This window comes from Spea bombifrons, chromosome 4 (genome assembly GCF_027358695.1).
Source record: "Spea bombifrons isolate aSpeBom1 chromosome 4, aSpeBom1.2.pri, whole genome shotgun sequence".
NCBI classification, from domain to species: Eukaryota; Metazoa; Chordata; class Amphibia; order Anura; family Pelobatidae; genus Spea; species Spea bombifrons.
Genome location: NC_071090.1, coordinates 53,165,139 through 53,178,892, shown reverse-complemented (window position 1 = coordinate 53,178,892; position 13,754 = coordinate 53,165,139). Strand labels below are relative to the sequence as shown.

General features: G+C 35.2%; 1 protein-coding gene across 8 annotated transcripts in view; it reads right to left on the bottom strand.

Annotated features, from left to right (window-relative positions):
- FOXP2 (forkhead box P2) overlaps window positions 1-13,754 on the bottom strand; it is a 116,216-nt gene that overhangs the window by 20,432 nt on the left and 82,030 nt on the right. For all 8 annotated transcript variants that reach the window (XM_053463000.1, XM_053463006.1, XM_053463007.1 and 5 more), the window contains 8 exons: window positions 11,590-11,677; window positions 10,254-10,337; window positions 5,275-5,476; window positions 5,008-5,084; window positions 4,773-4,874; window positions 2,264-2,385; window positions 998-1,067; window positions 76-239 (listed from right to left, as the gene is read on the bottom strand). In XM_053463000.1, coding sequence (XP_053318975.1) covers window positions 76-239; window positions 998-1,067; window positions 2,264-2,385; window positions 4,773-4,874; window positions 5,008-5,084; window positions 5,275-5,476; window positions 10,254-10,337; window positions 11,590-11,677 — 909 coding nt within the window. The remainder of the gene's footprint in view (window positions 1-75; window positions 240-997; window positions 1,068-2,263; window positions 2,386-4,772; window positions 4,875-5,007; window positions 5,085-5,274; window positions 5,477-10,253; window positions 10,338-11,589; window positions 11,678-13,754) is intronic.

Genomic DNA, 13,754 nt, shown 5'->3' with positions numbered 1-13,754 from the left:
CGTGTAATTAAGTGCCTTTGGTTCAGAGGTCCAAGAAACAAAACAAAACAAAAAGAACTGGTGAAAGAAACTTACATGTGTGGCTGTGGGGAGCATCCTGGACTGCTGTTCCCGTTGCTATCAATATGATCAAGTGAGCCATTGAGGTCTTCGTGGACTGCCTGTAGTAAGCCACTGGACGCATTGTTTATCAATCCTGTGTTACTCAACAGAGGTAAACTACTTTCTGCCAAAGCGGCCTGAAAAAATAAAAATATATACAAATAAGCCGTTACATGTTTTTTGAGCTGTCATATTTGTATATATACACTCGAGTTTTTTTTTTTTATATAACTAGCAACAATTTGTGCAAACTGCTACCACATGTCTTACTTTTGAAATGCAATTTTGCTGTTTGTTTTGGGCCTTTAAGATGAATGTATTTCGAAAGAGCTATTAGATGCATTATTAAATAATCTTTCTCAGGAAGTGAAGAGTGGAATTTGAAATAACTCCTTGTAGCAGTAATATAATCCTCGGTAGCGATGGCTTGTGGACTTCTATAGACTCATTGTTAAAATGCTATTATTTGAAACAGAGGCAATTTGTAGAAGAAATATAATGTACTCGGCTCTGTAATCAAGGTTTCTCAATCTTTGCTACAAGCAGTGGCTTTATCACAGCTCTATTTGTAAAGTGTCTGGGCGTGCAGGAATAACTTATGTCTGTTTCTGGCGCCGCGTGCTGACCTCGACTAAGAGTCTGAATGGGTTAAATCACATCGAAACCTTTCAGGAGTAGCTTCTAGTCATTTATTTTAAGAAAATACGGGTGTTCCAGAATTTGCCACAGGGTGTCCTTCTTGCCACTTCACTTCAAAAGCAATAAGCTTTCGAGGCAGTGCCTCTCACAGTGCTCAGCAATATAACTCATTTGACTGATAAAGCTGTTAAAGGACAATACTAATACTAATTCATTTAAAGAAGAATTTAAAGGAGAATCCAGCTTTGTGACTTACCTGCAGACTTGCATTAAGAGCTGCTCCATAGCCTAGGCTAGTGGGTATGTTCTTGACTAACGTCGGACTACTGCAAGAGACACGTGCATTCATTAAAAGACCTTCAACAAGAGGGCTACTTACTGTTCGCATTTTTTTTTTTTACATTTCCTGAGAAATTAAGGAGGTCCCTGCCCCATAGAGCTTACAGTCTAAAGACTTGGCAAATGATTGTTCCCTTTTAATGTGTAAGCTATTAATACATGTGACATTTAGTCCCCTCTCCAATGCTACCACGGGCAACACCTAAACTAAAATAAAATGTTCTCTTGTCAAAGGGCATGATTATTACTTGGCAATATATGATGTTAATTATTAACTATATGTTGCCCGTTAGAAATCTCCCAATGCACATTACATTTTATTTATATGCTCAGGACGTTCTTAAATCGTTCAAATCAAGATAGGGCATAAAGGGAGTGAGCACAGGGACTGAGAGCCAGAAGAGTAGAGGCGCAGAAATATTTGGTGACATTAATATACCGCAGAGAGGATAATATAATCCTATACTAGGGGACCTCATAAACAAGCCACACGGACCAGGATCTTATGCTATTCAGTCCCATTATGTTAACCTAACCATTTATTGAATACAAGAAATAGAATGCAACGTAAAAGACAAAATGAAAAATATTAATATTTTAATATCAATATTAAAATTGTGTTTACAAAGCTATGGATTTCTACAGAGTGACAGCATAACACCAGTACAAAGTATTTCTTAATAATACCGTAATATTTTTATTGTGAAAGAAAGTATAGAATACTCATATTTTTCCAGTTTAATGATGCCCAGAGTGTGAATGATTTAATTCCCTGATATTCATTTGACAAAACTAATTTTGCTCTTCCACTATTGCTGATGTAAGTGGACTGCTAAATACAAATGCAATTATTGTACAGAAGGTGTGTTTCCTTGTTGAATAAGAATATGTTTTCCATATGCTAGATTATTTGAATAGGTTCCAGTATAAATGAATATCCCCTCGCTGTAATTAGAAAGTGATTGAGACAGAACCCCAAATTTTACCTACTGACAATTATTGCCATTAACCTACATTCTTGTCCATTTAATTATATTCTTCGCATCACTGTTAACATTACTAAACCTCAACCCAGCATACACCTGACCCCTGCGGAGAAAAGACCTTCTACGGCTTAGCTTGAACACCGCCGTACAATAGCAATAGATATTTATCATATTACTGGAACATAATGAAAACATACCCTGTAATCTTTTGTGACCTTCTTTTCTGGTATTCTGCCTCGTCTACTGTCCATACTGCACCTTTAACATTTTCCACCCGGACGAAACATTTGTGGAGGCTGAGATTGTGACGTACTGCATTCTAAATAAGATATGTAACGAGACAGAGTGTTTCAGCAAAACGACTTTGTTAATTTCAACATAGTGAATTAAAAAAAGGCATTTCAGTTTAGTTGTAACATGCGCAGAACTTAAAAAAAAAAAAAAGAAGAGACTTGAACTCTGTTATATGAACCTTTCAAGTTCTTTTAATAATAGCTATGTCAGAACCTTCCTTTCACTGAGCTGGTCTAAATTGCAATATCTGTACAAATTATGGTATCTTTGAAAATGCCAGAACAATTAGGTCAGCTCAGCTATGTCCCTGATCAAGCACTCGGGGACAGATGAAATGTCCAAAGGAACCAGTCTGCTTGAGGTATTAACATACTAAAAAGGCTACAGTGACAAGCGTTAATTTTGCACAAAGCTTTATGCAAATAAGCTCAAAGGCATTCTTTTCATCCCACAATAATGAAATGACAGAGTTTGTTTATTCAGTATTATTAGATGGCATTTTCTAGTTAATGTTTTCTGACTACAAACCAAAGACTCACCCGAGTCGTGTATGATTTATGGAGGAAATATTTCACGTATTTATTTAAATTCCGTGCAACATATTACATATTTTATTTTATTTATATATATATATATATATATATATATATATATATATATATATTGAGATAACTAATATTTGGCTAGGTAGGTGAGCATCAGGTTAATCCTTTTAACAATGCACCATGAGATGTGCACGATTCAAGACATTTTAACAAAGGGGTTAAAGCAGTAGAGACATTTACTGAGCAGTTTGTTAATCTGACGTATTTTTATTCTTGTACTTTTGCAGAATACTATCAAGTCAATTCAGTAATGACCTAATTTTTTATTTCTTGAATATAAAACAAAGTAATTTTAATAAAGAATTTTCTTTTTTTTTTTTTTTATTTGCACAAAGACAAGCTTCCGGCTTGCGTTAAGAGGAGGAATCTTTAGAAACAGAAAAAAAAAAAGAAGAAGACGAAAAAAAAAAAAGAAAGAAAGAAAAAAAAAAACGCATAAGCAGATCTAGCATCTGACCTGGAATCCAAGGATTTGATTGATCTTAATGCCCATGGCTCGGAATATGATAATTTTAATATTAATGAGCAAATGAGCAGTTTTATTATGCATGCGATATAGTTAGAACTAATAAGCTGTTCGGAATGAGTTTTGCTGGATCCCCGAGCTGTGGAGATGAGACCAAGCTAAGATATTAAATCACCTTTCATTTCTTTTTAAATTTCTTTCAGTAAATCAAATGACAGAAAATTCAGTACAATCTCTAATGAGTAACAAAAGAAAATGCAAATCTTCGACATAAATTTTGTATTGAACCCAAAAAAAAAAAAAAAAAGTGTTAAATGTATTTGTGCGGGGCGATGGATATGGTCTCTAAACAACAAAAAAAAACCACATATCTAGAAAGTGTGCATAAATAAAACAATAATATATGTACTGACGTTCTAAACATTCTCTAAATGAAAAAGAGCATTATAAACCTTTCACACCCATATATCTGTAATCGCCTGCCAGATTCATTTGCATTTTAAATCCAAATTAATTCACTTAGCATATCTCACAGTTGAAGATTCTTAGTATGCCGATGAGTTCTCTGCAGTCTGTGTTCTCAGCTACAAACATTTTCCCCTTTTGTATGAAATGGCTTGTGGCTAATTGATGTTTCTGACTGCTTTTTGAAATGAAAATAAAACAGTTCACTTAGACGGTGCTGAGTACCCTTATCTTTCCAGACATTGCTCTTTACCAGAAATGGATGCTCACAAGTAACATTTTTTAGCACCCCGTAGGAACCAGACAATGAAGTTGTTTGGACAGGGATATGGATGAACCCTTTTGTCTAAGTAAATAAACTGCATTTACGTTCTGACAGGATAATATTCACTTTACTTTTCTTTAGTTCCAGCTGAGTAGCCACGAACCTCACTACGGTGGCAGATTCAGTCTGTATGATGAGGTATGATGTGTACAAAAGGCACAGACCAAGGAAAAAAAATCTACAGTCTCCATTTGTTGCACAAGGCAAACAGACATTTTTCAAACTAATTAGTCAATAATATGCAAGAGAAAAAGTAATATAGTGAGACTAACAAAGGTGTTGATGATTGAGTGTTCACACTGTAATTAGTGTGTCAAGCCCTCATTTCTCTGCCAAGCCTCTGCTATTAATTGCACCAAATTAGAAAACGATATCAGAGGGGAAATTATTCTTTCACTTGTCATTTTGAGAGAGAGAATTCATTCCATTCAAGAGGCAGGTTAAAAAGAGGGGACGCAGATACTAATCTGCTTATGTCATGGAAATAAATGGTCCTTGTGCTATCAGCAAGCGGCGCACAGAACACAAGCGTTCCGCTGGAAACAAGTTACCTTCCAAGTTGCCGCATTACGCCTGAAGTAAGCAAACGTCCGTGTAAACCAGCTGTAAATTTCATTAAGTGTTAACTGCCTGTCAGTCGATTCCATGATAGCCTGAAATGAGACAAGATCCGTAGTGACATTAAAAAGACTTACTAACTAGACCAGATGTCATTTTCATCACCGTGTCGCCAGAACAGTATTAATGCATTTTCATCTGATGAAAGTTCACATTTTTGATACCTACCTGCCTTATGAGAGTTGCATAAGTAAATGGAGGTCGGACATCAGCATTTTTATAAAATTCATAGTTTGGGGCAATTTCTGGAAAACAAAGTGCTGCGTTAGTCTTGAGTCAAATGATGTGCTTTCAGTAAAGCCGATACAAATTGCCACTGATTATGAATAAATAAGACAAACAATCATGAATCTTTGAAGTACGTGAACTAAAGTCCTTGATTATCTCTGGATACGAAGCAACAGAAGAAATAATCTTCCACAAGGGTCATATTACCTGAGGACATGGGGATGGTGTATTTGTCAGAATGTCGTCTTCGAATGGCTCCAACATTGGGTACGCTGGCTGGTGTGATTACAGAGGGTCCCTGGGTAATTGGAGTGACGGGCGCAGTTGGTGTAGTTGGGGTTTGAGGTAAGCTCTGAGGGGATGCATCCAACATGTTTTTAGACATGGTAACACTAGACACCAAGTTTAACTGGAAAGACAAAAAAGTGAGAAGATGACATGAGAAGACCAGAAAGTGTATAGATACCAGTCGAGGGCAAAGGCTTATCTCGGCTAATTAGAAAATAAAATGATATTATATGACACACAATGCTGTTGGATGCTATTTAATAATCTACTGGAATGTTACTTTGGACCAACTTGTAACATTTTGCTAGACTTTGAAGACACTTCCCTAGCAACAGAGAACAAGTAGATTAGCCAGCGATTGTTGATAACTGGTCCGAGATCATCTGTAATTTAAACACAATTTCCAGAAAAATAATGAAAATGAAGTACTCTAAGGAAATAAAGACCTTAAATAAGTTCTTTTTTTCCTACAACAGTGCCATAGTGTTTGTTCATAGTCCTAAATCTCAGATGAGAAGCTCCAACCAGCTGGAAAATTTTACACTGACCTTTACTCTCCTTGCTAATTTGGTGGAATGGTAATGACATTACTACATATTCAAACAAAATTGTCTTAATTGCAAATTAGCCAGAGGAGGCTGAAAATTTTCAAATTAAATCTGATTGGAGATGGGGAGAGGGAAATGGTATTTCCTCACTAACAATCATTTGTGGCATGTGTTAACAAATATAATGAAATGTCAAGTTTGCCAATTCCTCTGGTAGGATCATTTTCAATTTATGATTACAGTGTCACTTATTGCTGATGTACCCTGGAAAGTGGGTGTCAGGGTAGAGGACAGGAAATAGGTGAAAATATATGCAAGCTGTTTTAGAACGTATACTCCACTAATCCACCCAGCGAGGCACTACTGCTCATTATCCAACAAAAATCACCTCTACCACACCTCTTTGGTCATAAATAGCATCCAATTAGCAAAATGTAGAAGCGGTGCAACACTTAACAATGATTACAATTTAAATGGTACTCACTAGAGGTAAAAGCAAGGGAAATTTGGGCGTTATTCCCGCTTAACCCTTTAAGCATGCACACCAAGAACAGAAAGTGTTAACAGTCCCTAGACATTTGATTGTGCTTTGTCTTGACAACACATTAGCCTTTAACCTAAGCAGTGTATCCTCTGCCATGCCATGTAATTTAGCAAACACGTGCCCTCTTAAATCCCAAATACTTTCCTTGCGATAAACATATTCTAATAGGAGAAATGGCGTGTACAGCATTGATTGATCTTTCTTTGTGGATTTGTTTTACACATTTAGTCAGTGGAGAGATTTGTTAGGGAAACAAAAATTAACATATGCCAGCTAATTGTTCCTCTTTCTTGGGAAGCAGCCAGAAGAAGCACATTAACAGTCTAATAATAACGACTGGCACCCTGAAGGCATCCCCAAGTGCATCTGTTCCCAATAAACCGCAAACTGTTATTCAGCTCCCACTCAAAGCCAGCAGACAGAAATGGGAATTCTTTGTTACGTACATGAAAAGGCTGAGATGATATGACTAAATGCTGTGCCTCATACATTTAGAAAACCAATTGTACATGCTTGTTCGCACACATTACAACATATTTCAAGAGCTTAGAACTGCAGGCAAAATTATATTTTAACCGCAGATTTCTTTTTCCATTCACAACAAAAATGTAGCTGGTTGGAAAAACCCGCACTGTCGTGTTTGACAGGGTATTTAACATCCAAAAACATGGCATTTTAGAAATGTGCAGCGTACAAATTTAAGTAAATCGATCAGATTTTTAAATTCCAGGGGCATTTTCTAATGCTTTATTTATATAAGTCCAACAAGTTACAGGCAAAGAAGCAAGGCGTATGAACTGCATTTGGTGGAATGAAGAAGAATCATATCAATAGTTAAGGAAATGTAATCATAAATAAATAATAATAAAAAAAAAATGTAAAAGATAAACATAACTATTCAATAAATAAAAAAAAAATCAAATACCATTGATTATGGTAAGTATTTTTATGATGTTAAAAGGAAAAGAGTTGCTTCTGAAATATAATTTGCCTTTTAAGAGTTAAGATCAAGAGCATGTTGTCACCCAATCTTAAAATATATAGATGCTAAGTGAATGTAACTGATAATCATCCTGCTCTTCGTGTCTATACATAAAATCAACATTAAAATCTAAATTTAACATTTAATAAACACAATTTATCTTGATAAAAGCGTACACTTTAATAATCTCTGTTAACGCTAAAGATTAAGTGTTCTATTGGAAATCACAATGAACAACAGATTAACAAATAAAACCTATTATTGCTGTATTATATTTTAACACACAGAAACACAATTTGAAATCTTCCAGTTCCTAGGAGAAGACACCCAAAACTTTGGCCCACCTACACCGAAAAGAGTTGGTGAATAAGCAAAGAACCAAGTGAACTGGATCTGCTTGGCATTGTTAGAAACGGTCTTGGGGAATCCCTGTAGTTACAGGTCATAGCACGGGGATATTCATTATTTCCATGTACTGTTCTGTGTCAAACCAAGAATATGCTCGGCTGCTTACACTTATAATGTATGTAAAATAAGCTTGCAAAAAAAAAAAAAAAAGGAAAACGATAAAGATAAAAGTATCAAAGCTGTTCTACACATAAGTAAAATGAGATTAAGGAATTCTATATCTATGCAAATGAATATGTTTACAATGTTATGCTGTGTTATTTTAGCTGCCTGCAATAACAGGCATAAAGTGTTGGTAGGCATGCCACCGTGAACTGATAAAAAAAAGAATATATTATTAACTAAGGAAACGCATGTAAAAAGCTAAGATGAACACTTAACCACCTTAGCTCATCTGAATATATTCAAGGTTGGGTGAAACTCATTATTCAGAACTTGCAGCCTTGATAACTTTGATTTTCATCCATCCATAGCATGGCCAAAAGGTACCGTTTAATGAAGTACCATTCAGAGAGTAAATGGGGTCATATAATACTGTGGTTGCACCTTGTGTTCATGTACTGATAGCTGTTAAGGGTGCAGTGATGAACCAACAGAGCTCATTTCTCCCTGGTAATAAATTCATCCTATTAATATTTATCAAATGTGTGGGCCGTCTCAACAGAGACAGTGCACATGAGATCATAAATCTCTACTATCATATCAATTTTGAACATTCTTTTTGCAGCGTATAAATTTTGGATTTTTATTTTTTGTAGGGACCATTTTTTTTTTTTAAAGTTCTCTTTCGCTGCAGATATCGGGCTCCATTGGGAACTTTAAACTGTGGTTTAATTTAAAATCATTCATCTAAGATTCAGTATTAATTGCTCACCATCAAACACAATTAGCAATTCTTTCATGTGTGGTTTATGTAATGTAATACTTCAATTACATTATTCATTCAGGTTCTGTTTTGGATTATAGGCTGAAAATTCTTTATTAGTCTACATGTAACCATACTGCTGGAGTTAAAAAAAATAAATAAATCACTGATTGAATAATTAATTGGGAAAAAAGAACAGGCTGCAGATTCCTGATGGATTTAGGAGACAATTATTCCATCTTGTGATTATCTATATTATACTATAGGAAGTCATTATATAAAAAAAGGATCTGTTTTAAAATGAAACATCTTGGTTTATCAAAGAAAAGAAATGCTACACCTATCTGTATCGCTATTCTATGGCACATACGTACGAAATGAGTAAATGTGTTAAAACAGAAATGCCTTCACCAGCAATGAGTTACCTATTCTAGGTAAGAGTCTACAATTCTTCAACTGGTAAAGAAGAATAAATACAGGTGCTTTGCAAACACTTCACAAGCACTAAATTAGCAAATCTCTAACCTCTAGATCTCCATATATATAAACAGTTAGATCAAAGATCTGAAGAAATAATTAAGACATATTAGTGATACCATTGAACACGTATTTGATCTTCCTGGGTTTGCTCTACTGACAGTGTTTTTAAGTGATGCATAAAGACATTCCCTGTATCCACATAATTATTATTATTATTGATTTATAGAGGGCCACCATATTTCGTAGTGCCTTAGGTAAGAACTACACCTAGCTTTGGATCCCGTCTGTCTCATCTTTATATGTGCCATACAGAACTCCAATGTCACTTACCTACTCTAGCTCTAAACTCTCCACACTACCGAGCAGTACCATGCCTGTCCAATGTCACAGTAATTACAACGATTCCGAGATCAGTTTTACCTGACTGCTAAGCCACAAAGAAAAACATGTAACTGCATAATAAGATGTATAAAATAATCAGCCAAGAGACCGTTTTATTGGATTAGAGCGATGCACATTATTGCTGAGGCCTAAAAGCCTTAAGTGAAACTTTCTTGTCTTGCATGCATGATACGACTAGAAAAAAGAAACATTTTTTTTTTTTTTAACTCCAGGCTTGCTTTAGACACTAAATTAATCAAAATCAATTATATCCAATTAATTAAAAACATGGCTTCTGGTCATATTACTTGTAATCTCTCTAGGCAATTGTTTATGCCAATAAGCTGCTTTATTTTGCTCATATTACTCTAGATGTTCTCCTAGAATGGGTGAAGGCATCACTCTGAGATATTCCTCACAGTTCTAGCCTGAAGGCGATGATTTGTACACTTATACTGGCGGTGTATTTTGTTTAGTGTCGCCCACAGTGTAGATTGGATAGATTTTGTTAAAGATAACATTACCTCTAAAGAAACATACAATTTGACAAGCTATTGCATTTTACTTCCATTTTATGGCAATATTGTTCATCACACTCATTGTTTGCTCAAACTGTCGCAAAATTGTTCATTTTCTTAGGCGGTTCCATTTATAGAGCTATTTACTGTTTATAAAGCAATATGCACTTACAGGTTTTGGAGATGGCTTGGGCTCGGAGGGTCGCATGTGCAAGTGGGTCATCATTGCTTGGAGACGTTCACGTTCTTTGGAAAGCTGTTAAGGAGTAAAATCAGTAGCATTTTAGAAATGACTGATACAGCTATTTTACTGCAGTGATACATCTTATCATTGAGCTTGTTTCCATGTAATGAAGCCGGGACATAAAATGATCTGGGTTTGCGTGAAGAAATGCAACTTAGTCACAATATGAATAAAACTGAAAATGTTATAATATATATATATATATATATATATATATATATATCCACACAAACGATTGCACTCCCAGGTCTTTTTTCTTGTAAAATAGAAAAAAAATGTTATTACAACAGATTCAAAAAATTAATCACTATTTCGGGACACCGCCAGATCCTTTGTCAAGATCTGAAAGTGACCCGAAGTGTCAATGAATTTTTTGAATCCGTTGTAACAAAAAGTTTTTTTTTTATTGTATGAGAAAAAAAGACCTGAGGGTGCAATCGTTTTTGTGGACTTCCATATAATAGGTGGTAGTAGAAGAGTTCTTGAATGTATTGTAGATATAGATATTGGGAACTGTATATATAATATATATAAATATTATATAGTTGCTCTGCACCAGCAAATGAGAGTTACTGAAGGGACACACGATAAAATTGTTTTCATGCAGTCACAGTTAGCAATGGACTGTTGCCAGTTTCCGACTAGGAAGAGATGAAGGGCTCTGTAAGTAAACGTATGGGCAGGGCAGTCCTAACATTTCAGCCTTTTCCACAGAGGTCCAGTTAGTGTACCCTGCCATCATCAATCTAATTCGGCAAAGACCGGGCAGTGTGAAATGCTAAACTCTGCCACCGAGACAGCATCTACATTGTACGGAGTCTCATTTACAACTGATCAACATTACCTCCCTGTCAGTCAGAGACAGCGGAAGAAAGAAATACAAAAGTCATCCCGCGAGCAGAATTTCCACAGCTTCCAACTGTACTTACACTTTCTTGAACAACGGATATGCGAATGGCTGCACATTTATTATATTTATGGTTACATTATTTGTCAAGCTTTCTACAGCTTGCGACGCAAATGAGAAGGAGGGGAAATTATGAATTTCCATCAGTTACCAGGGTATGGGAAAGAGTAGTGGCAAAAACACCGTAGCGCACCCAAGGATTCTCAATACCTACCGAAAAGTCATCCAATATCAAGTAGCACGCGGAGTACATTTAAAACCTCTATGTTGGAGTGCATATAAAATGATTGTGTAATTTGCCACGAACCAGTAGACATATGCTAAAAACATACAGGGCAAAGTGTTAGAACGACTAACCTGAATTTCCAGTTGTTGAACCACTTGCATTTGAACTCGGCACTGAGCAGTACTTCGGTCATCCAGCGCATGTTCATTGTTAAGGTGCCTGGTCAAGAAACAAAAACCATACGTATGGTTAGGCTGTATCCGGTGCACTAAGCCAAGCCAAGTGGGCAATGCTTTCCAACCCTTATGGTTGAATGTCAAACAAGGACCAATTTCAACAATTAGTAAATATACGTTAACGATCTGGAAAATAGAATTATGTTACCGTAAAATCGAAAAACACGAAGCATGCATGCCTCTTATTATGTGTTGTTGCTGAGCTAATTAGTTATTATTCAAAATAATTAGCAGCAGAATCCTCTAGTTAATCAACTGATTAACGGAAGAATTTAGGAGTTGAAATATTCATGTATACTGTGGTAATATTCATTCAGTTAGAGTCATTTGCGTTGTCTTCTACCGAGTCATTTCTTAGATTTTGACTGCAGGTATTAACTATCTAGGCTGCCTAATGCATGTGCCTTGTTTCCCGATTTGAGCACTGTCTTTACCAGGCATTCTAAGAGCCTTCAAAACATATTCGCTAACTCTGCTGGGAAGCCATTCCATGCCTCCCCAACACTTTACCAAGCACATATTCTAATGTTACCCTTAAACCTATTGAGCCCCCTCGCTAACTCCATAGTATTCCCTCTTTGTTCTACCTTCTTTCTAGGGAAAATGCAATCCTTTTTTTTTTCTCAAACCAGTTACTGTTAATTAAGAACTGGATTGCTTTGTTTTCATATGTGATGTAAGTAGCTAAGTAATTGCCTATTTTCTCCGTCTGGAAATAAAAATACACTGATAATTACATCCACATTTTTTTTTATCTTTACAAACTGAAGCTACAGTTTATTTCCAACTTTTCATTTTTTTTTACCCATAAGCACAAAGAAATGTAACATAAAAGTATCCTTTTAAAAAGTAATTAGAACTTAAAACAAAAACACATTTCTCCGAGTTTAAAGAAAAGAAATGCTGATGCTCAGTGCGATCCTCTGGTACTGAAAGGGTGAAACATTAAGCGTTAAAAGAACTGCAGCTACCATACGAAATGAAATATGGAAAAACATATGGTTTACTTAGGTGGCAACTGTTAAAACATAAACTTGCTGTTTAAATCTCGGCTGGGTAAGAAAAATATCCAATGATTTAATCAGCAGTTTGCTATCGTTTTATTTTTTCCATTTTTTTTACACCTTTTATTTCCTTTCATTCCAACGGAATCTATAATTTTTGCTTGAACCCTTCAATCTTTGATGTAAGCCTATGCTATGTATCCACCACTCTTTTAGAGATAGATTCCCAATGACATATGCTGTAACAAACCTAATTTGTTATGCTCCATGTACTGATTTCTGTTGGTATTTAAAAAAATAAATAAATGCAACAGTTGAACAACATAAACATAAAATGTAAAACGTAGCAGTAAAATCTGAAATATGTATGTGAATGAAAGTAATTTCAAAACAATTGCAAGCATATTTTTCTTCACGCCATGCAAGTGAAATCTTCATTATCTCACTCGACTAAGTACGTCTCGGCACTTCCTCAAGTCAGGGGCATGTTAACCATATTACATATAATTTTTAAATGTGAATTTGAATTAAAATGAGATTCTTAAACCACAAAATGTGTGCGTCTTAAACATAAGGATATTACTGCTGATTACAGAACAGTCGTTTGCATATATTGTGCCCTTCTTATTTGATAATCATCCTTTTTTAATGCATGCTGCACGGCATTTGATAATATGAATTAATACGCATCGCTCTGGTAACATATCTATTCCCGCATACTAGAGATAAATGCACTAATGCTCAAAGATTACACACCATAAAGGTGCAGACGAAAAATAAAATGTGCTATTTCAACTGAAAAAGGGGGATCAAACTATACTTTCATCATAACAACATATTGGTGTATTTTATATATACCATATATATATATATATATATATATATATATATATATAAAAGTAAATAAATAAATATATACACACACATATATATACATATATATATATATATATACACACACACATATTTTGATGTGCATGTGTGCTTAATTTTAAGTACAGAAGACAAAGGAAATTCAAATAAACGGGGCCCGTATGCACAAAGGTGGGTAAAACA